This window comes from Arvicanthis niloticus, chromosome 2 (genome assembly GCF_011762505.2).
Source record: "Arvicanthis niloticus isolate mArvNil1 chromosome 2, mArvNil1.pat.X, whole genome shotgun sequence".
Lineage (NCBI taxonomy): Eukaryota > Metazoa > Chordata > Mammalia > Rodentia > Muridae > Arvicanthis > Arvicanthis niloticus.
In genome coordinates, this window is record NC_047659.1 from 44,413,141 (window position 1) to 44,437,661 (window position 24,521).

General features: G+C 42.7%; 1 protein-coding gene across 2 annotated transcripts in view; it reads left to right on the top strand.

The window, feature by feature from the left end:
• Positions 1 to 1,778: 1,778 nt before the first annotated feature.
• Positions 1,779 to 24,521, top strand: part of Cers6 (ceramide synthase 6) — a 248,062-nt gene continuing 225,319 nt past the window's right edge. Inside the window, exon 1 of one of the 2 annotated variants that reach the window (XM_034494978.2) lies at positions 1,779 to 2,151. In XM_034494978.2, the coding sequence (XP_034350869.1) occupies positions 1,982 to 2,151 (170 nt within the window). In that variant the 5' untranslated portion in view covers positions 1,779 to 1,981. The remainder of the gene's footprint in view (positions 2,152 to 24,521) is intronic. The other variant, XM_034494979.2, reaches the window with a different exon arrangement.

Consider the following 24,521-nt stretch of genomic DNA (forward strand, 5'->3'; position numbering starts at 1 on the left):
GGAACTTAGGACGAGAGACACTTAGAGGAAGAGAGACTGAAGAATAAATGGGATTGAAACACATTCTGTCTGGTCTCCATTCTTCGAGTCCGGCCTCACTCTCTCTCTTGCTGAACCCTGACCCGAGGACTGGAGTGGCAGCTTGGGCCTGGATACAGTGGCCGCCAAATGCGGGGCAGCCCGGGCCTCAACATTTTGCTCAGGCCGTGACATTTTAGGCCACCCACAGTGGGGCAGCCTAGGCCCCAACATTTGAGTACTGGAATTATATGACAAAAATTTCAACTTGATCACTATGGCCAAAAGATGACAGTATAACAGAACACAGACAGAATTGGGTGGGGGGGGGAAGGGGTTACTGGGGCTACTCAGATGTGAAATGTTATAGCTGTTGACATCAGCTGGTAGCCAAACAGGTGGTGGAGGATGTAAGGTTATAGTTTTAAAATGACTTTGGGAGAATTTGTGATGTCAGAAAGGAGGTACGCAAGCGAGAGGGAAGGGGGGAAAGTGGCTGCTTCCTTTTGGCCTGCACCATGACCACAGGAAGGAAAGGTTTGGAGGAGAGATTAGTCATTTGACCAACCAAAGAGAACTGCTAGGGACTGAATATTTGTGTTCTCCCCAAACTCAATGCACTGGCATTTGGAGGCTAAGCCCCTGGGGTGTAATTAGCTTACAAGGATGAAACCTTGGGATGTAATTAGCTTATGAGGGAAAAGCCTTGGTTAGTGTAAGATGATACCAGGGTGCATTCTCTCTGTCTCTGCAACAAGAAATTCTCTGTGGAGACAATCACCTGTCAGGAAAAGTCCAGGAAGGGTGTCTTTGCCACACGCTAGACTCCCTAGACTAACCTTGGCATTGGACTTTGCCTCTGAAAGTATGAGAAACACATTTTCATTGATTGAGCCTTATGTCAAGCAGCCTGGATTAAGGCAGGAACTAACCTTTGCAATCACAGCTGACCTTGAGTGATGTCAATGGGTGGGGAAGGCGTAACTGGAAGCTCAATAAAGAACAGGAGGTGAGAATCTGGAGGCCTTGAGAGTTTGGTTTAAAGGGAGGGAGAGAAGGAACAAATACTTTCCCCCATTATCTACCAAGTCAAACTTTGGTTCCCACAGTATTTTCAGAGGTTACTGGACCAGTTTCCCATAATGCTGCTGTTACTATCTGCTGTCACCATCATCACGCAATTCATTAATCAATCACAAATGCCTAATTTCTTGTGCTACTTCATAAATCAAAATTAGGGGCCTTGTTCCTTGGGGAGCGAGCTCAAAGAGAAGCAGTACTGTAAAACGTGGCAAGAAGGTCAAGGAGGGGGGTGAGGCTCGGGTCGGAGGCAGAAGTCTCTTGCCAAATCATCCAACCCCAGTTCCTGATTTTCTTTTAGCACTGGAGAGGATGATCCTTCCCCTCCCACTCCTTCCTCCTTTGCCTTTGCGCCCCCTACTTCTTCTTCTGAGGTTCTTTTTCAGCGCAGGGCTCTCTCGCTGGAAGCTCGGCCCCTGCCAGGCTTCTTTTCGTCTCCCTGCGCTCAGGAAGAGGACAAGAGCGCAGAAACTCCAATGGGCCACGAGCTGGAGTTCTGATCAGGTGCGACCCAACTTAGGGCTGGGACAGAGGTGCGGGAGGCGCTCCAGGTGCGGGTCCGGAGCCCGAGCCCGGCCCGCAGCTCCCAGGGCGTGGGCAAGCCGGCCGCGTGTGCCTCGGTGCTTGACGGGAACACTAGCCAATCAGGGCGTGCGGCCAGACTGCCACGTGACAGGCGAGGCGGCCCTTTTCCCAGCGCGGCCAGAGGGAGGAGTGGAGCCGATCCCGGAGCCTGAGAGTGCAGCGGCCGCGGAGGAGGCGGCGGCAGGCGGAGCGGCAGCAGCACAGGCTCCCGGCCAAGCCAGCGCGCATCCCTAGTGCCCTGCGCTGCAGAGAGCTCGGAGGAGCGCGGGAGCAGCGACACAGGAGTGGACAAAGCAAGATGGCTGGGATCTTAGCCTGGTTCTGGAACGAGCGGTTTTGGCTTCCGCATAATGTCACCTGGGCAGACCTGAAGAACACGGAGGAAGCCACCTTTCCGCAGGCAGAGGACCTCTACCTCGCCTTCCCCTTGGCCTTCTGCATCTTCATGGTGCGGCTCATCTTCGAGAGGTAAGAAGGGCCGGAGTGCCTGCTCTCCTGCACACACGCACACGCGTGCACACTCGCCTGCTCCGTGGCGCACGCCCCCGCGCTTGGGCTCACACCTCCCAACCTTTGTGTTCACTGTGGGGTCCGCGATCTCTCGGCCCGGCTGGCTTCTAGGGAACTAGATAGGGTCCAACTCGAACGCGGATTTCCTCCGGGGCGCCACGAAGGGGCGGCGGGGCGCTTGGTCACCGCCCGCGCTCCTCCTTTCCCGGCTTCCTCCTCCTAGAGAGGGTCGGCGAACAAAGGTGAGCGGAGGCTGGCCGCAGGGAACCGCTGCGCCGGGGGCTCGGCCGCCTCTCTCAGAGCCGCACTAGGCGCTTCCAGGCTGGGCTTGTCCTCCGAGGCTTGCCGCCACCCACCTGACAGCCTGGAACGATGGGGACGCGCGGCCGGGAGGGAGGAGGAGCGCACACACTTCCAGCCCTTCCACTCCAGCACGCACGCGAGCCGCGCTGCAGAAGAATTTGCCCGGACCTTTGGCTGCTTCTTGCTCCCTGGCTTCCATCTGTGACACCGAGTTTTAGGCCCTCGGTCCTGGGAAAGGGGTGACGACAGCACTCCGGCTCGTTACTGGTTTCTTTAAAAGAGGGCAGAACAGGACCGGTGCCCCTCGAAATAGTCCTTTGAATCGATAGTTGAACCCCGTGACTAATCATAAGCGGCTTGCTGGTACCGGAAGATACTTGAAACGTTAAAAGAACTGCCACATAATTCTTGGTATGAGTCCTGGATTTGGCTAGATCTCGCCATTGTATCCGCACACAAACTTGTGTTACTCGCATTGAGTCAGCCTTAAGTCATGGAACTAGATTTTGCCTGCTGTGCATTCAACACTCACTCGTGAAACAATATCGGCACCGCACACTTCTTTCTTTTTACTAAAAAAAAAAAAATCGTCTTCCTATTTCCTCCTCCCACCCCCATTCATCAGCGAAGGCTGAGTTCTTAGATCACAAATACCCATTTCTACTCCAACCTCCCTTCCCTGCCTCCAGCTCACCTTGGCTGTTTCTCAGGCTGCTGCTGTTATCTTGTTTACTCTTGGTTTGCCTAAAACCATTTTTGAGGATGTCAGAATGTATCTTTTGTGTCTTTTGTTGCCTGAAATAGCAACAAAGCTTCCTGGGAACAAAAAAAGTCTGTTTTGTTCTAAGGAAGGTGTGTTTTTCAATGGGCAGTGTTGTTGACTGTGAACTAAGTCAGCTGTTGCCATGCTGAAATTGACTCGCACAAAGAACGGGACAGCCTCTATTTTAAAAGGATTGGAATCCAGTGCAAATATGTCATTGATCCAGCGCTTGAGTCTCACTGTGACAAAGCTGGTGTGTGTGTGTGAAGGCTGCAAGTATGTACCCACAGAAAATAGGAACTCGGGTCCAACCTTGCTATTTCTGCAAAGACAAGCTGACTTTCAGGAATAATAGCAGGCTGTTGCCTGTGCAGGCACAGTATAGCCGGGGCACCTCACGCAGTTGCCGGATGACACCCGATGAAATCTGTGTGGATTCACTTTGGGTACCTACTTTAAAGGATATCTTTAGTTGTAGATCTTGGAGAACAGAAACCAAGGCAGGTCATGAACCATATGTGAAAGCTACATCTCCTCAACATTCTCTCTCATTCTGGTTCTGGGCTCTTATAAGTAGGTTTGGAAAATATTGAAGATAGCTTGGTTTGTGCTTAGCTTTCTTTGTCTACACACACACACACACTCCTGATGTAATATCAGATTTAAGGTTCAGTTTTCTTTTTCCAGAAATATTTTTCTTCCTAGCATAATCTACTGACTTAAGAATTTATACAAAGGGATCAGCAAGAAAGTAGTGACGTGTGTGTGTGTGTGTGTGTGTGTGTGTGTAAGTGTGTGTGTGTGTGTGTGTGTGTATGTGCTGTAGAGGCCATTGATATGAGTAAAAGAGATTGAATTGATTGTCTAGGAAGTGAATAATGACTCTTTGTCACCCTTGTGTGGTGGGATGCTGCTGACTTGGTAGAGGGTAACTACTTTGTTTCTTTCTTCTATGGTTAAGACATGTAACTTTAACTATTCAGACCCAGGTCTCTAAGTCAGAGAGCAATTACATCTGGAATGAGAGGTTCTGTATTTTGGGGGTTTTATCAAACCCAATGTACACACTCTGCTAGTCAACCTGTGGTATGCATCTTGCCAGTGTCAGCGTAGCTGAGCCAGACCGTATTGTTAATCTCCCATTAAGAAAAGTCAGTAATGTTTTTGCAGAATTACATACTTGAATGTGTCTTGAGTATGAAACATTTCTCTCCACACAGGAAAGCTCTGAAGAGTTGGGTCTTATCAGTTGATTTGTTGGGTCTTATCAATTGACTAGATCCAACTTTCCTTTTTTTTTTTTTTTTTTTTTTCTGCCACTCTTGGGGTATGACAGAGGAGGCAGTAGTGGCCAGGGCATGTCATTTTACAGCAGCATATGGAGAACAATATGGTGTCCCAGCATGGCTGATTAAAAATAGAGCAGTGTAAGGTCACTGACTTGAGCCTGTGGAACACCCAGACCTCCCTCCTGGCTGTTAGTAGCAGCCTTGTACCAACCTTAGCCCTAGAGAGAAATGAAATGAGCCAGTGTGCTTATAACCCTATTAGCAGAGTAAAACTGTTAAAAAACAAAATACCATCTCTTCACACCCTTAATCCCAGCACTGGGGAGGCAGAGCCAGGTGAAATCTCTCAGTTTCAGGCCAACTTGGTCTACAGAGCAAGTTCCAGGATAGCCAGGGCTACACAGAGAAACTCTGTCTCAAAAAGAAAACAAAGTGAAAGATTGAAAATTATAGTGTCTCCTATTATATTACGTTGGTGATTTGATGACAGGAAAAAGGATACTGGAGAATGTAGAATTCTCATCTGTTCCATGTCTGGATTTACCGCTTGGTCCAGTTCTTCAGACTGTCCCTGGGAATAATAACAAAGGCTTCTTCCAACTTCGCTTTCTAAAAAAAAACGTGTCATACATGAGAAATTAAAGTTTGGTTGAGTTCCTGATTGGAAATAAAACTTCTTGGAATTATCCTTATGAAAGGCAACTTTACTGTATTTTCTTCTTGGTGGATTTAAGAGAGATGCAGACAGTTCTGACCACGATCAGAACAGCCAAATCCTAGCAAGCATGTATTTCAGGCTTGATCTTGATCCTGCCGTAGATCTATTTATTCTTCAAAACCAAATGGCCATTGTAAGATATTCTTTAGTTGTTATTTACGTTATAGAAAATTTTTTTTATTTTTATTCTCTCCACATGAACTGACAACAAAAAGTATATTTGTGTGGTAAAGTGTACTGCAGTGTGAGAAAATTTGTCACATGAGCAAACAGACCTATAACCTGAGAAATTTTTTCTCAGTTGAGTATTCTTCAGAGTTCTTAAACAGTGTGCACAATATTATTTGACACAGTTGCCTTCCTAAGTAATAGATCTTAAAAAGACGTTCCTCCTAACTAAAACTTGGCCTACCTCTGTCTTTTGACCTCAGTCTCTAGTCTCTTGTACTCTGGAGCTTCTAGTAACTTATACTTTACTTTCTGCTTATGTGATAGTGATCGCGTAAAGTTGGAAGATGTATGTGTATGTGTGGATATATATATGTATATATATATCCACACGCACATGTGTGTGTGAAGATTTGTATTTACTTATATATATGTATATATATATAAGTATATGAACATACATGTGTGTATATATAGGTATACATATCTGTGTATATATGCATGTATGCACACATAAACACACATACATTTATATATGTATTTATATGAACATGTGGTATTTGTTCTCTAAATACCTGGCTTATTTTACCTCACATATGTTACAAATGAAAGACATTCTTTTCTTAAGGTCAGCGAGTGCTCCATTTTGTGTATATAACTCATTTCTCCATCCATCTGTTAGCAGATACTTAGCTGGATGAATCTGGCAGTTACCGATCATGGTGCAATGGCAGTGGGATACAGCTAGCTCTTCACTGCTTTCAAGTCTTCTGGATATGAAAAGATGGGGGTGGGTGCTGGCTGTGGGGTAGGGCCTGTACTTTACCTTTCCTTCCACATCTCTGACTCGTGTGGGTCTCCTGTATTTGAAGATTGCTGATTATTATCTCATGGGACTCTGAGAGAAGTTAGCCATTATGTTTTGGGAAGCAGAAATAAGCCTTCTCAGAATAAAGAGGATTTTTTGTTTATTTTTATAGAAATATTCTAGTCAATCATTTTAAAAGTGTTTTTCTATTGTGTTTTAGAACAAAAGACTCGTTTGGGGTGTTATCACTTATGCTCCAAAACGTTACAATATTCCTGACTAACCAAAAGGAACCTTCTACAGAGAAAACAGTGGTTTGATCTCTTTGAGAACTCTTTTTGTTGGAATCCAGAGTTGAGCTGACATCTGACTGGGTGAGAGAGCAGTAGCTCCTGACTGACAGGGTGGCTTTCAGTGCCACACCACAAGAGGAGCGTCATTCTTCAGGCGTCATCCCCCAGCCCAGATCCAAAGTGCTCAGATCTAAAAGGGCAGTGTCTTCCCAAACCTTATCAGGGCACAGGAGTCTTAGTTTTGTGGGAGGGGATGTCTAGCTAGCAGGCCTTTTCTTAGGGCTTTTCTAAGTCTCTGCCTTGCTGATGAATCAGGTAAGGGCACCTGAGCGTCATGGATTGGGAAGACTGATGGAGTGGGGTGGTGTGTTTGGGTCTGTGGAGTTAGAGGAGGACTAACCAGGGAAACGTACAGGGGCCGATTTACAGCCAGTACTGACAGGTGTTACTATAATGAAGTGCAGGTATCCTCAGACACAGTTCAGAAGAGAGGGCTAACCTTCACCCGAGCATTCTCTCTGCGTGAACTCAGGGTTAGATATTAAACTCTATAAATGTACCTTACTTAGCTTATTAGATAAATGGTCTTCCAAGAGATTAAAATTGTATACACCTGCTGTGTCACAGACAGATAGAAGAGCTAAGAGCTGGGTTCTCGCACAAAGAGATTCTTGATTATGGTTTTTTACCTGGGGTGGGAAAATTTTATTACCATGGATTCTTTGTGTGTGTGTGTGTGTGTGTGTGTGTGTGTGTGTGTGTGTTAACAAATAAAAGGGACAATATTATTTGAAGAAGTTTAGCATGAGTTATCATTCAGCAAAATTAAAGATCTGCATTATAATGGTGTGCTAATTTGTAACAGGCTGAGCTGGGGTAAAAGGTCTGATTCCCTTCTTAGTGTGCAGTGCTGTGGGACAGTAGGGGAAGTCTGTGAGAAAGCCTGACACTACCACAAATGACTTACTGACCTTACATGTTATGAAACCAGGACCCAGGCTCCACTGGGGTTTTTCTGTGAGCCTCTGTGTTCCCCTCGGGGAGGGTGAGCTGCAGAGTTCCTCTCTGGAGTTCCTAGCTTGTAGAGTATTTCAGAAGTAGTTGTTTGTGGAAATGGGGTTTCAGATAAATTTCTTCCATGGCTTTGCTAGACATCCCCGTGTCTTCCCCAAGGCCTCACTAAGCCTTGACAAACACTGGAGCCCACACACTCACTGCATGTGGAACCTTGCTTTAAGTTTATTAAGTTCACCCTTCTCTGCAGGGGGGTGGGGGTGTGTGGGGTGTACATATGGGGGGGTGTCCTCCCCTGCTCAGAGGAGAAGGGGAGGGGGAAGGGAGAAGGATTGTGGGAGGGAGTGACCAGGCAGGAGGCAATGAGCAGGATGTAAAATGAATAAGTAAAAAATAAAATAAAAAGTTTACACTTCTCTCCCTATTACCAGACAAAACCAGATTTCTAAAGCAAAATTTTATATTTTTATCCTTTTTCATCTTCTTTTGACCACTTCTCAAATACCTTTGAGTCAGGGTATTGAGGTGACCAATTTGGTTTGATCATATGGTTGGATTACCCTTTACCTTTTTGTTGTTTAAACATGCTGGCCTCTTAAAGCATATCTGCCATTTTATAGTAGTGGTACGTTGATAGCGTTATCCTTAAGGTTTTATTTTTCTCCCCTCATTCTGCACTTGGGATGGATCATTTTGTTGGGTTTAGAGGCTATTTTCTAGTTCTTGTAGATTAATCTTTCAGTTCCATTGATTTCTTAAAGGCATGTGTTCTAGAAATAGCATTTCTAAGTCCTAAGGAATAACCACTCCAGTGTTCTTGATGGATACAGGTTGCCAGCTAGTTGTCTAGAAGGACAACAATTCTTGGCAGTCCTTGGGAGAGTGCAGATTTCCTAGGAGACTTGAAGAGAGTTCTCTGTTGGAATATGAATTCTATGTGTGGACTCCTTGGAATTAACTCATTTTAAAATCAGTCAGTGGCTAACATTTTGCTTTCTCTGAAGTCATGCATATTTTCTTATTGAGATGAAGAGATAAGGTTTTATATTTGTTTTTGCCAGAGGAGTGGTGATCCTCTTCCCCCCCCCGCCCCTCCTCCTCTTCTTTTTCCTCCTGCTTCTCTTTCTGTTCCTCTTCTTCCTCATGTTCCTCCTCCTAAACTTCTCTTCCTCCTCCTCTTTCCCCCTTCTTCTTCCTCTTCCTCCTCTTTCTTCTCTGTCTTGTCTTGGTCCGTTTTCTGATCATGTTTACACTCTTGTATTTCTTTCTGCCTCCCGCCTCTCCCTATAAGCATTTTCCCATCAGGAAGGTTTCTGAGTACAAAGTAGAGGGATGCTGTCAAGAGAAGGGAAGTAGTACATACTTGAGTTTGTGGTGGAGAGATGGAGAGGCAGGGCTGGGATGAGGGCAGAGACAGGAAGAGTAAATAGCTTTTCCAGGAAGGGACCCTTAGAGATAGTGTCTAAATTTATTGCTATAATTCTGAACTTTTGACTAAAAAAGGACTTACATGCCAGTTAGATGGCTCAGCTGTAAAGAACATGTACCACTCTGGCAAAGAGGACCTGAGTTTGGTGTTTGGTAACCAGCACTTGTGCGTGCGTGTATGCGTGGGATGGGGAGGTGCCTTAGACTAGCTTTTAACTCCTTCTCCAGGGACTCCATATCCTCTGGCCTCCACAGGCACCTGCACTCACATCTATGTCCATAATTAAAACTACTGAAAGTAAATCTATAAAAAAAAAAATGATAACTAACTAATCCACACCCCCAAACCCACCAAATGCCATCATGTTGTTAATTTGGTTTTAACATCTGAAACTGGAGAAGACGTGAGCCAGGAACATTCAGATGGCAGCAGTTAAAAAAAATTGTACACTTAAAAAATGATTAAGGTCATACCCTTTGTGTTCAATTCGTTTTACTACAACAACAAAAGAGGAAAAAATAGAAATTTCAATGAGTTAAAAAAAAAAGTCACTCCCTAGACATAACTATCTTCAGTGCTGTAGGTCTGGCGCCTTTGTAGGTGAAACAGATGTGCCACTCCTCTTGGTGTTGGTTCGGTGCATGGGAGGGGAGGGAAGATGTGTTGAGATTCAGAGATCAGGGGCACCTGAGCTTACTGAGCTTTTGTGGAAGACACTTGCATAGAAGAGCTTGTCTCCTTATTTTATTTATTTATTTATTTTGTTTTTCTTTTATTTTTTTATTTTATTTGGAGAGAAGTTCTCACTATGTAGCCCTGGCTGGCCTTGAACTCACAGAGATCCGCTGGCCTCCGATTCTCAAGTGCTGGGATTAAAGGCGTGCACCACCGAGGCTAGCAAATCAGTTTTGTTAATCAGCATGGTACAAGGCTCTGGAAAGGCACAGTGCATAGCTTCCCAAGGGGTGTTCAGGGTTCTAGAAGAACTCAGTGTGTGGTTCTCTTACATCTCAGGATTGCAGTAAATGTATCCTGGTCAGTACAGGATCCATTTCCAACAAGGACAACAAGGGTAACTTCTTCCTGAGCCATGGGCTATCACTGATGGTTCTGAGGAGATTGGGAGAGATGAGATCAGGCTTGGTTCTCTTTCCTCTTTCCATTCTCTGTCACATGCAGTTTGTAAGCCAAGTGATTAGAACATTTGAATACTTGAATATAATTTTCTGAAAGCTGCATAGTGCATTGGCTCAAATGTGTCAACAGATACATGCAGAACACTGGTTTTGAAAATCGATTAAAGTGTCTAGTCCATGTATATAACTCTGCTTTCTTTAAATCATCTGTGAGAGTATTTGTGGTATTTTCAAAAAGGATTTTTTTTTTTTTTTTTTTTTTTTTTTTAGGATGGACCTCTTTCTGAGTGCTAGTGTTTCCTGTTCGGGCCTTTGCATTTATTATCTCAGAATTGGATTGTGGGGTGTGGTGGAAATAGCCGAATGGTTTTTAAATTACAAGAGACAGACATTCCTTTACTAGGTAATCTCTTTGCACAGTGACCTAGGACTAACATTTGCTGGGACTTGCCATTGTCTGCATAAATGTCACATCTTATCTAGGAAGTGTTCAGGTTACAAGCTATTCCTGCTTTCCTGGAGCTGCCTGAAAGCATGGCTCCTTTATTTTCTGTGCCTCCCTCCTTCCCTCCTCTCTCCTCTTTCTCATTAGTGAAGATGCTTTAGAGGCACTAGGGGCACCAGGAAGTCTCAAGAGAGGGAGAGGGATCATTTAAAGTAGGGAGAGGACATGGAGAATTATCTAAACTCTTATATAGGACTATTTGCCCAGTACCAGAGAGAGTTGCCAACTAGTCTGAGTGGCTCTGCAAATCTTGTTTTAATAGATCACTGTTTCAAAGCAGAGTGAAGTGACCTGGCCATTTAAGCAGAGCAGTAATTTGGACAGAGTATCCTGAGTGTCAGAAAATGGAGAAAGTAGCAATCAGTCACTTCGGAGTTATAGAGAGTAATGGTGTTGTGTGTCAGTGGGCGTGTCTTCGGGAGCATCAGAAGGCGTGAAGAGGATGGCGCATTGAAATAATTAGTTTTGTATGTTTCCTGCACTTAGTTAGACATGTACAGCTATGACTAGAGTTAATAGGTGCACAGAGAGATAGCAGAAAGGTTATACAACTTGGGTTAAAGTCTAAATATTCTTTTACAGCTATGGAGCAGTAAACTGAATTATCTGGAATCTGTTATCCTCAACTGAAAAATGCGGGTAGAGATGCCCTGCTTTGTAGTTCTGAAAGGGGACCCAATTAAAACCACACATAGTGCCATTCTGATGTGGTAGTATAGTGGTTAGCACCTACGAGGAAGTAATATTCAGTAATGGAATTCAGCCTGTTGGTGGGGGGAGGCATGGAGAGGGTACTATGGTGCAGGCTATGAGGCCCATTTATGTACTTGACCCTGGGACTGGAGGATTTAATTGGTCGAGTAAATATTTAGTGTTGGGACTTGAAGCACTCTCTTCAGCAATGTGTCTGCCTGGTTAGGGAGGAGAACACAGGCACACCCCCTCAACTGTCTATAATGAGCACTGTGCACCAGGGACTACTTGTTTGGTTACACAGAAGAGATCTGTTTTGAAGAGGTAATGGCCAGTGAGAAGCCACATCAAATCTGGATCCCTGGATCCCTGGATCCCTGGATCCTGCACCTTTGACTGGGAGGTCCTGGGAGAAGCCTTTCTCTAGACTTTTCTAAGGAGACTCTATTCCTGTCTGTGGAGATTACCTTACAGGTAATCTTGGCTTACCTCTCACTCCTGGGCTCATCCTGAAGACTCCGGTTTGTGTTGCAACCACTGGTAATAGCAAACATAAAAATTGACATTCATGTTGACTAAGGATCAGAACCTTATTCTGGCTTTGCTACTTACTAGGCCTGGAAGCAGGTTAACCCCCCCCCAAACACAGTTTCTCCATAAAACGTACAGTTAGTGTGAGGTCAGGATGAGAATGGTTGGAAGAGGGGCTGCTTTTCCTGCAGGTTTATTCTGACGCAGTCACTTTCTTGGCTGTGGTGGAACTCTGACATCCATTTAGCCGACCCTACTGTGCATGATGAACACACAGAGACCCACTTCCTGTACAGACCCAGTCATACCTATGGCAGGACATCTCCACTCATTGGAATTGTGCGTTCTCTATTCTCTTTTCCTCTTCTTTCTTAGGTTTGTCTTCCGGGAAGATTCCGATTGTTCTAGTGGTATCTGTCAGGACAGCCCTAGCAGCTTCATGAAGAATGGGGTCTTGGCTACTTCCTACTCATGTAATACAGTTTGATGGGCTTGGGCATTAATAACCAGATACCTCAGAGCTCCTTTTCTCCTACTAATGCTCCCCAACATGGGAAAGCAGCAAGACTGACACTGACTGATTCCTTTTAGAATTTGAGGTCCTGTGGATTACTTCCTTTTGATGCTAAAGAAGAGAAATAGAGCTGGAGAAACATCACGGCAGTTAAGACTGTGCACTGCTCTTACAGAGGAAGGAAGCTCTTTCTACCACCTAAGTCGGGTGGCTCATAGCTGCCAGCAACTGTAGCTCCAGGGTATCTGATGCCTCCTCTGGCCTCTACAGGCACTACACTCGTATGTGCAAACTCACAGTCACACAATATACACACAATTAAAAAGTTAAAATAGAAAAAAGGAGAAGGTTCAGTCTATTCCCATTGAGATCATATTTATAAAGAAACACAAGCATTCAGCATGGGCTGGAAAAAATATGTTCATGTCTTTTACATTAGAGAAACAGATGAGTACCCCACATTTGCTCTTGTGGTATGGTGTGGTGTGTGTGTGTGTGTGTGTGTGTGTGTAGAGTCTCTGACTCTAGAAATGCGGGGGGGGGGGGTTGCTCTCAGCCATAGGCATTTTTCCAGCTAGCCATAATTTAAATATAATTTGTAAATGTCTCGCCATGTAAATAATACTTTAAATCTGCCACTTTGGAGAAAAGGGCACTGACAGAGTATTTTAGGGTGATTTAGTACAGTATTTGTGGTGGGTTGTCCTTTAAATGAGGAAGTGAGGCAGAGAGAAATAAAACCACAATTTTTACAGTGGTAAGTTCAAAAATCGCCTTAGCCAAAGTTCAGCGGAATTGTGAACTTTCCTGCTTTGAAGGAAGTTGAAACTTACTCATTCTAAACTAGTTCAGTCTCCCGTGGGTCAGCCAGTAGTTGGGTACTGACGTGAGGGTGGGGTGGTGAGTGCTTGCCTGCAGTAAAGCGAATTATTATTTGTAGGTAATATTAAAAACGTAATAATAAAAACTGACTCAAAGTTGTTATGCATCCAGGGAAGCCAGTTCTACACACAGGTATGTTAAAGTGATAAAATACTCTTCAAGAGCTGAGTGGCCCGTGACACCACTGTCACACATTGTATGGGACACCCATAATCTGAAGCCACACTGAGGAATAATGGCCAAGATGCAAAGCTCTAGCTCTCTTTAGATGGGCATGGAGAGCTGGTTAGCCTTAGTGCCACCGTGGGATGGTGACACTCAGGTCCTGGCAGAGCCTGTAATCTGCAGACAGTGCCCTTGTGGGAAGACCCTCAAGTGCAGGGAGAGCTAAACTCACCATCCTCTCCCACTAAACACATGTGTGTCACAGCCAGGGACATTCACACAGCAAAAACAGTTGTACTGCCTCACCCTACAGAGACCCAGAGTGACTGTAGAAATGACACTCCGTGGAGACTGAGTTGCATGGGCTGCCTGCCCCATTGTTCACATGCCAAGATTTGTGACTTTTTTTTTTTTAATGAAGGGTATCAAAAGACTTTCCATAAAGTGTGGGTGGTGGCTTTCAGGTGCCCAGGGCCAGTTCTCTGTGTACTGGCTCCTTCCCACCCACACGTTGACCCTGTGTGTCACTTGAACCATGTACTCTCCTCCCCCACCCTGTTCCTGCTTTTGCCACCACTGTGTGTTCCATCTAGCTTGTTAAGCTGATTGTTGGTCAGCCACACTCAACAGGCAGCTTGTGGCTTGTAAAGGGAAGGAGACAGTGCTCAAAAATAGACGCACAGGTGGTGATTGTCCACCAGCTGTTATTTCTGCGGCAGGGGCAGGCCAGCAAGCACTTTGCTGCCCATGTGTCTTGTGAGTCTGATTGTATCAAGCTTTACAATGTGTGACTCTTGGCTTTTGCTAGAGTTTAGGTACTTGTGTTTACTTGAAAAAATGAGACTCCGAAAACAAACCTGTCACCCGACTATGGCTTAGCGTTTGAGGAGCGGTGTACTAGGAGCTTCCAGGCATTCTGAGGTTGTCTCCCTCAGAGATAACTTTAGCTGTAGCTCTCTAAGTAAGAGCTGGGTTCATGATTGTCAGCCCACCCTAGTGGCCCACCTCAGCTGTCCTCATCTGGGCCAGAGTCAAGTCAAGCCGTGTGAGACTAGAGGGCAGCTACTGGGCAGCAGCTGGGGCTCACTCCCGCCTGGGGGCCACTATATCCCATGTCCTTGCCATTTTATATCTTAGTTCCCCTCTTGCTTGAAATAGGCTACATCATCAAATTCAAAGTGTACGATATGCGTGGAAGCAATTTGAGGGACGCTAATTGACCTTTGGCCCTCAGCTGTTGCTAGCTGTTCTGTTACCACTTGTATCTGCCAGAGCAATGGTGAGTGGGACCAGTCTACTACACGGGGAGTCTTTGGGAGTTTTGCTAACCTCAACATTAAAGTTCTTTTTTGTTTTGAAACTGTAATAAATAACACGGAATAACCGGTCACAGTGTTTTCAGACAATCAGGTTTGTTTCTCTCTCTCTCCAGAGTTGAACATGAAACAAAAAAAGCATTGCATTGAAAGCAGAAGTCAGCTTGCCAGCCTTCCTATCAGTGCCCATTCCACTTTGTTCGCCAGTGTCTAAACCTTTACCCAACATTCAGATAATCCGAGGAATTTGAAGCCTTTCATATTGTCTAAAGTGTTACTAAATTGGATGCACTTGGTCCTGGGAACTTTTAATTTGTCCTGTTTTAAAAGTCCATGGAAGAGTGAGGGTGCTACTCTGAAGGAGTAACAGGAGATGGACTTGCCTTTGCAAGCAGAGTTAAGTACATTAAGTACGTTCTTTCTTGTCCTGAGGCCAGGGCTCAGATTTGGAGAAAGTGAGACCCAGAGAAAGAAGGGAAGTGAGGGAGGTGACATTGATTTTGTTGATTTTCAGTGTGTGCCATATCCAGAAAGACCTAGAACTCTGACTTGGACCAAAAATTGGTGGAAATTGATTCGATCACAGTATTCCCTAATGGGTATTAGCACTAACTGTAAACCCCAACTCTCAAATATGTAGTTACCACTTACCCAACAAACAGTTTTATGTTTTTTTTTTTATTTTGGTCAGTATGTACAACACATACAGAAACATGCACAAAATATGCCTTTCTGAAGAGATCACTGATTTATCACAACACAGTGAGCCCACTAAAGATGTTTTTATTAATTAATACTTTAATAATTAAAGCTTTTTGACATTAGACGTGTCAGCTCCTGGCTAGGAAGAAGATAATGAACATCAAAGGACCTCCATTTGAAGATGACAAGCTAGCCACCTGGCAAAGAAAATGCCCTAACTCATGTGTTTAACTAGTAAGACAGACTAAGAGATCAGTTTTAGCTTCCTTTCTCATAAATTTTCTCTTAGTTAGTATTGACCTAGTTTTATAAATTTAAGAAAAAGTAAATTTCAGAGTAAAGATATAAAACCTAAGACAGCCAACAAAACTCGTGACTCTACCCAGAGCTATTGGTTTCCTGTGAAAGACAATGTTGGCTCTGGTCCTGGCCACCACCAAAAATTGAATGCTTTTTCTTTTCGGTGGGGGGCAGGGGTTGAGGGGAGAGTATGCACACACACATGTGCTTGCACTTCTATTTTGGCTGTCAAATTTAATGTTATAGTTGGGAATGTAGCCCAGTGTATAGTGCTCTCAGGAAGATCCAGATCCAATGCCTAATAATACAACCAGTAGGGGAAAAGCAAATAAAGAAATTATTTTAGAAAAGAATGGGAAGAGGATGTAAGGCAGTAAGCAAGAAAGAGAAGGGACAAGTTAAAATACCCATTTTCTTTCTTATTTAAATTTATTTTATATATATACGTATATGTATATATACGTGTATATATATACGTGTACACACACACACACACATATATATTTGAAATTTCCCTACACATGGACTAAATTTAGGTCACTTTCACCCTTTTCATTCCCATTTTAGTTCCTCCCATGTTCCCGCTCCCCAACCTCCATCAAATTAAGACCTTTCCATCTTTTATCATTATTGTTAAACACACACCACACCCCTTATACATGTATATATAAATAGAACCTTCTGAGTCTATTTTGTGCTGCTCATGAGTATATGTGTTTAGGGCTGACTGCTTGGGATCAGATTAACTCTCAGGGCTCTCATCCTTGGAGAAGACCAAGTCTCCCTCTTTCAGCGGACATTCGTTGCCTGTATTCTTTGGCTGGGATGGGGTTTTATGGTACTGTCCTTGTACCCGTCTTATTTAGGTGACCATGTTGCTAAGATATCATGGGTGCAGCTTTCCTGCCGCATAGAGAAGACAGTATGTCACAGCAGACATTCTGGTCCTTCAACCTTGCACTGTTATTCTGAACATGTTGAAATACTATACTGTTTTGCATTTAAAACGTACACTCTACTTTAAAAAAAAAAAAACGTGTTTTTCTGAGTTCTTTTCTAAGAAAAGTTTTTTATTTCATATTTGGCTACATAACAGATGCCTATAATGATTAATACTGCTTCCCTATATTGGAAACATTTTAAATATTTAAAATTACCAACCCTTTAAACATTGTTTAAAATATTACTTTAAATGTCTCCAATCTCACTGAGAAACTCAGTGCAAAAAGAAAACAAAACCAAGTTCTGATTTCCATTCTGATTCCTCAGTTCTTGCCTTAGATGTGATCAGCATGAGAATTGAATATGTTTATATCCTTCTAGAATCCTTTTAGTTCATTATCTTGGGTATAAAGCAGATAGATTGGAATTATATTTATTTAAAACAGAATGGTCGACTCTGAGTTCTGCAGTAGAACTTTGCCTGTCTTGAGTGTTTTCCAGGGCGGGCAAGTGTAGAGTAGTGGTCTTCTTTTTAGTCTGATACAGTATTGCATCCTGTGCTAGAGTCATAGTTCATTCAGATACTCTATAAATGCTTTCAGAAACAATGTTACAACTTCATTATTATATAGAGACTTGCTTGTACTGAGGTGTCAACTCCATACTTACACAGAGGTAAAAGTGCTGGGTCAGAGTATGTGCAAAGCTAAAATTGCTAATGTTGCCAGAACCTTTCAAGAAACACTGTAGCAATTTATGCTCTGTCTCAGCACTGTATGGGGAAACCCATTTCTCATAGCCTTCTACCTTGCTGGGTTTGCTCTCTATAAGGAAAATGGCTTCCCAGTACTATTATAGCACCACATCTCTCTGCAGAGGTAAACATTTGGTTCTTACACTGTGTTTTAAGGTTTTTGCATCTGTATGAAATTGTTAAAATATGGGGAAAAGCCAAAATCTAATGGCAGGAACATTTATTTCTGTACCACTTAAATTCAGTGATTCTTAATATTTTATCATCTTCCCAGATAGCATGAAAAGTAAATTGTAGCTATCATCACACATTGCCCTTTCGTCTTTGAACATATATTTATCTATAATGATAAAGATATCCCAGAGTGGCTTATTAATAGTAAATGTTTGAAGATATGTTTTATATTGTAGAATATTTTTATTTTTTTTTCTATTGGGAATAGAGGGATAGCTTTAAAACTCTAGGGACTTTACTTGGTGCTTATGGATTTCTAAAACTATTACAGAAAGAAGATTGTACATTAAATTCAATGATTAAATTTTATGACTGTATAAAATATAAGGCTAGAAGTGAGAGTTTAATGACAAATGGTTGATAAGATGAAGTGTTTTCCTTAGTGTTCTATTATGGCTAAGGGTTTGAACGAGGAAACCAACATTTATAAATACTAGCTACATGATTGTTTGGACACACTATTCCTGTTAGTTAGGTAAGCCTAAGACAACAGGTTAGAATGACCCTCTATGTTATTTATCATACCATTTAACAATGTATGATAAATTGTTTGTTAAACAAATAATCGTAGGTCAAGTGTCAGGATTCAGACTACATACTAAAGCCAAGTTGTGCTATTATTATTTCTAGTTCACATAGAAAGGATGAGTAGTTAAGATGTAAGCTATAACTTGCTTAAGCCAATTATTAGACAGAAAAAGAAATCACAATGGGGCAATTTTGAACAAGAATGCCACCTGTAGGTTCATATATTTGAAAACTTGGCGCCCAGTTGGTGGAAATGTTTGGGAAGGATTAGGGAGCTTGTCCCTGTTTGTAGACTTTGAAGGTTCATGTCATTCCCAGTTAGAGCTAGTGTGCTTGCTCTCAAGCACTCTCACTTGCTCCCCTGCCTTCTGCCTAGTGGTTATAGATCAAGATGTGAACTCTCATCTCTTCCTCTTCTCCAACAACATGGACTCTAATCTTCTGAAAACATTAAACCAACTTAATCTTGGCTGTGGTGTTTTATCATGGCCATAGAAAAGTAACTAAGACACACTGTTACATTAACTGACATCTGCCTCTGTGCCTTCTTTCTTATCCTGGGACATAACCTAGCTCCGTGTACTTCCTCAGAAGGTAGGCGCTAAAGAAAGAAGTAACTCACGTGGATTACTCTTCTGTGGTTGTGACAAAACACCTGATAAAAGCAACTTCAGAAGCATGGGTTTATTTTGGCTCATAGTTGAGAGTATGGTCTATCCCTGCAGGGAAGAAATAGCAGAAGGAGCTAGAGAGAGCTGGTCACATGGTATCCATAGCCAGGACCAAAGGCTGGCGAGTGTGAGTGCTCAGCCTTCTTCCTCTTTATCTTTCAAGACTGGGACTCCACCTGGGTAATGTGTTGCCTACATGTAGGGTATGTCTGCCCATCTCGATTTTAATCCAGTCTGGAAATTCCCTCAGACATTTGCCCAGAAGTTTATCTCCAAGGTCATTGTAGACCCTGCCAAGTTGACAATATTACCCATCACAGCATATATCTAATTTAAAAAAGTGCCCATCAGTATAATAGGAGGGTGAGCAAATGATTGGCATGACGCACCCTCCTCAGAGACAGCTGTAGAATTTTTCCTATACATGATCAAGCATATTTGTCAGTTTAAGATACCATAACAGAATGGATGATCCAAACTATATTCATTTATTTATTTTTTTACAGTTCTGAGACTGGGAAATGCAAGGTCAGAATATTGGCAGATTTGGTGTACAGTAAAAGCTCTTGTTTGCACATAGCCATATTCTTGCTAATAGGGAAATAGAGAAAGAGAAAGAAAGGGAAGAGTAAGAGTGAGGAGTGGTGTGTGTGTGTGTGTGTGTGTGTGTGTGTGTGTGTGTGTGTTATATAAGAGAGATAGGGGATCTATCTCTTATGTCTTACAGAGCACTTATACTTGTCCCATTCAAGATGGCTCCTCTGTCATCTTAATCACCTCCAGTATCCCCACCTCCTAATACCTTCACAATGGAAATCAAGTTGCATGACCTGTTGTCATCTTTATGATCCTCACTATCTGGCCAGGTTTAGATTCCATGCAGCTTAAATGGTTCTTGCTTACCACTCTGCTTTTCATCTCAGATTTGGGGTGCCATTTCTTGTCTTGTTTTTATGTTTTGTCTTGTTTTCAGAGTTGTTCCTTGTTTTGCTCTTTACAGTGATTTTATTCACCATGTGTAATGAAAATGTTCTAGTCTAGTGGCTTATACATTTTAGAATCCTTGATCCAAGTTGAATTAATCTTAGTATAAGAAAGGAGAACATCAATTTTAATGTCAGGAATGAAAACTCTGCATTTAGTTTTCTTCTCCTAGTTGGCTAGACAGTTGTCTTAACAATTTATTAAATCATATTTTCCCTCTGTTTTGAAGTTCTACTTTTTTAAAAATCATACTCTAAGTCTCCACTGCTTTCTTTTTAAAGTAACATATCAGATAGTGTATCCTACTCTCTGGTAATGTTAATTTCTTTAAACATTTTGAACACAGAGTTTTCAAACTCTGATTTAGATAGTGTTGTAGTCCCCCATTTAATTAATCTTCATCTTTATTTATTTCATTTTAAAAATTTCCTATTCCAAATGATAGTCACAAATAAAGTTTTATTTTTAATTACAATTTTGGATATACTGAGTACATGTGCTTGTTTGTAATTTTAAGTGGTAAGCTTCCACAGCATCTGCATCTTGTGTGTCACACTCCATCTAACTGAGGAAAAACTCTACATGGTGCCATCAGTGGTCCTTTCAGGATGCCAGCATATGCCAAGAGTGGACAGCAGTTGTTTTGAACTTGGTAAGCATTGACCCAGTAGGTGTTGTGTCAGTTCTGCACAGTTGGTACTAACACCAGGACCAGTTCCCATGGGGATAAATCTCCCCTTCCTAACATTTCAACAAAGAAATCAAACATGAACTTGAAGACATGCCTATGGGAATCATTCTTGCTAGTCTCAAGGAATGGTAGGATGTAAACCATGTCTTATTGCAATAGAGCATTCTAGAATACTCTAGGGGTCTGCTTATGGCATGAGTATTATGATTCCTGTACTTCAACTGAGGAAGAAAATGTCCCCACTGAGTCTACTTAGTGAGCCAGAGCAGATTAGGGTTGCTGTGTTCAAATTTTGATACTGCCAGTTTGTAGAACTGTGAACTGGAATAGATGAAAGAAGCCCTCTGACCCTGTGAGATAGAGGTCACACTGACCTGAAGAGAGTGGGGATGAGGGAGGGAGAGAGATGGGGGAGAAGGAAGAGAAGAAGAAAAAGAAGAGGATGAGGAGGAAGAGGAAGAAGAGGAAGAAGAAGAAGAAGAGGAGGAGGAGGAGGAAGAGGAGGAGGAGGGGAGGAGGAGGAGGAGGAGGAGGAGGAGGAGGAGGAGGAAGAAGAAGAAGAAGAAGAAGAAGAAGAAGAAGAAGAAGAAGAAGAAGAAGAAGAAGAAGAAGAAGAAGAAGAAGAGGAGGAGGAGGAGGAGGAGGAGGAGGAACAGGAGGAGGAGGAGGAGGAAGAGGAATAGGAAGAAGAAAAAGAAGAAGAGGAGGATGAGGAGGAGGAGAGGAGAGAGAGACTATTTGATCAATAGTAGGTACTCAGTTGAAGGGTTCTGCTTCCCTGAACTTGAAGAAGCTTGTATGCCTGGCTCATCAGAATGCTTTCATCAGCCATCTACAGGGACTCTAAATTACTTTCCAAGCATGTTGGAGTTTAAGTCTATGTGCTCTTTTCTTCTGTGGTTTTACCATAGAGTATGTAATTTCAACTATTGATTCTAAGGATAAGGAGAAGTGCCATGAGTAATGTGGGGTGATATTTTAAGCCTTTGAATATACCTGGGCACTCAGTTGACAGTTCTGCAGACTGTAGTAATAGAATTTCAGTGCTGGAGAAAGATTTTTTAAATTACTGAATTGTTAAGTTTTACAGACAAGGAAACAGATCTTGAGGGTTATTGGATCAACTAAGATCACACATTTGTGTGATACTAGTGGAAGAGCCAGGATCAGAAACGTCTATCTGATTCCAGTGCATCTCCTTTATTTACCTTTTCATAGCTTATTTGCTAGGGCAGACTATCCAGAGTCACCGTGGTGCCTGCAGACTGATGTCTGCGTAGGATAAGGGATGTGTGAGCTTAAGGAAAATAAATGTTTTTGATCTTTTGCTTTCTGAGGTCCTGTGCCACGCCCCCTACACCCCGTCTCCAGACAGTCTCTTCTTGACTCACCAGCATAACTTCAACTGTGTGACACTAGATGTGAACCACTAAATTCAGGGTGAGAAGTGAGGATTGGGGGTTGTCATGCCAAACAGAATAAGCATACATTCAAACCAGAGGTGTAAAAATGCCAAGACCATGGGCAAGCCAGGGGAGCTGTAAATTGCAGCTAGAAGTCTTTGATGAGAGAGAGAGAGAGTCAAGGTATTATGAAGACAGGAATAATGGATAGCACATGCTATGTCAGAAGCACATGCCATATCAAAAACCCATGTCATATCAAAAGCACATGTCTCTTAAGCAAATGCTGAGCACTGATCAGGACTGAACTTCAACAATATCTGTCTTGAGGATCTTGGAAGATCTGAGGAGATAGCTCAGTAAGGATGCTGTCTGCACTAGTATGAGGACCCCAGTTCACACCTGAAAAGCTAGACAGGGTCATTCAAGCCTGTTACCTCAGCCTTGCAGAGACAGACTGGAGAATCTCTGAGCCTAGCAATGGCAAAAAGAAGTGGGACCCTGGGTTTCCTGAGAGACCCTGTCTCAAGAGACTAAGATAGACACAACCTCCTCTAGTATATCACATGCGCGCGCGCGCGCGCGCGCACACACACACACACACACACACACACACACACACACAATGTGTGTGTGATGCTTCTAGCTCATGGACAGCCAGTTGACTTTGCACCTGACTTTTTGCCTAGGATTTTAATTTCTGGTCAGATCTGATTGGCTGCTGTTGATTCTTGTTCTGAGGTATGAACCTTGTGTGAAGTGAATTAAGTAATTTCACTCATTGAATGCTTACCCATCTTCATTGGCTCCGTGACTCTGGCTTCCATAGTTTTATCTTCAGATCCTACAACTCATTTTGGTTTTGGGTTTAGTGAAGAAAGAAAGCCTTAAAACTGTCATGTGTCTTAAACAGGAGTAATGTTGAAGTTGTGGCTAAGTTAATGTCCCATGTGTTTCCTTCAAGTATAGGTTTACTTATTGGTCCAATAATAATAGGTCATTTCTATATCAATACAAACATTATCTTCTTGGATCTTGATGAAAGTGAAACAGTATCTGTCTTGGCTAGTTTTATATCACCTTGATATAAGCTATAGTTTTCAGAGATGAGGGAGCCTCAATTGAAAAGATGCTTCCTCAAGACAGGGCTTGTATGCAAGCTAATGGAGCATTTCCTTCCTAGCCCATTGTGAGTGGGGCCACTCCCACTGGTGTCTGGTTTCTAAATGAAAGCAGACTGAGTAGGCCATAGAGAGTAAGCCAGTAAGCAGCATCCTTCATGGCCTCTGCATCGGATCCTGCCCCATTTGAGTTCCTGTCTTGACTTCCTTCAATGATGAACAGTGATATCGAAGTGTAAGCCAAATAAACCCTTTCCTATACCACTTTCTTTGGTCATAGTATTTCATCATAGTAATAGTAATCCTAACTAAGACAGTACTCAAACTGGTTTTGACTTAGAAATCATTTCCCTTTAGCAAAATGATAAAATGTTGTAAGCTTAGGCTGATGTTTTAAGTAAGTGTAGAGAAACCTTCACAAACACTGTTTAGAGACTCCCTCCTCCCCAAATTATTTTAACTAGATATGATTTTAGTCTGTCCTCCAAAGTTTCAATGTTGAAATTTAATCTTTAGAATAAGGCAATAAAGAGTTATAGAGATGGAATTTGAATATGGTATCATTTGGCAAAGCTGCTGTATGAGTGATTTCAGTTGGATAAGGTCATCAGAATAGAGCTGTGGTGATTGACTCTTCGTGGCTTTATAAAAGGGAGAGAAACTAAGAGACAAGCCATGTATCTCCTCTCTCTGTGCTTTGTGCTGCCGTGCACTGCTTTGGGACTTCCAGCAGATTGATCATCAACAGATATGGACCCTTGACTTTGGACCAGATTTATGAGCCAAAATAAATGTGTCTTGTTTATAAGTTACCCAGCTTCAAGCATTTCACTGAAATAACAGAAAAGAGAATAGGATAGAAGTCTCAGAAACTCAGCTCACCTGAATAATTTTTATTGGTAGGATCCATGGTTGGAGTACAAGGGTAGAAATAAATTACAGCTTTCAACCTTGAATCATATTATAAATACATATTTAAATGAGGTTTTATGTTTAGACTTGGAGAATATCAAGTGGTGATTGTTGTTAGAGTTCAGCAAGAAGCTAAAACAGCTTATTTTGGACTTGCCTTGATTTGAGATGAGCTAAGACAAACGTTAGTTTCTTATTTACCCGCTGGATCTAAGCAGTCAGTTACGATGGTTTAAATGGATAGATTTGGATATCAGTGTCATGGGGACAACCTACAAACATACATGAGTAAACCAGAGAGATTGATGGAGTCATTAGCTCCTGTGGGTTCCACTGATGCCTCCACACAGGCTCAGAATCCCCACTATGGACATTCCCTACCTCAGGGTGCCAGCCTTCTTGAATACGCATGGTACAAGTTGTACCTTTTTCTTCTCATACAGTGAGTCATACAGTGAGTGGTCCTCCTTCTGTTCTCAAATCGTACATAATTCATGCAAAAATATGATCTCAGCTGTGTCAACTTCAAAGGGAGGCAGCCAGGCATGTGTCTGGAAGG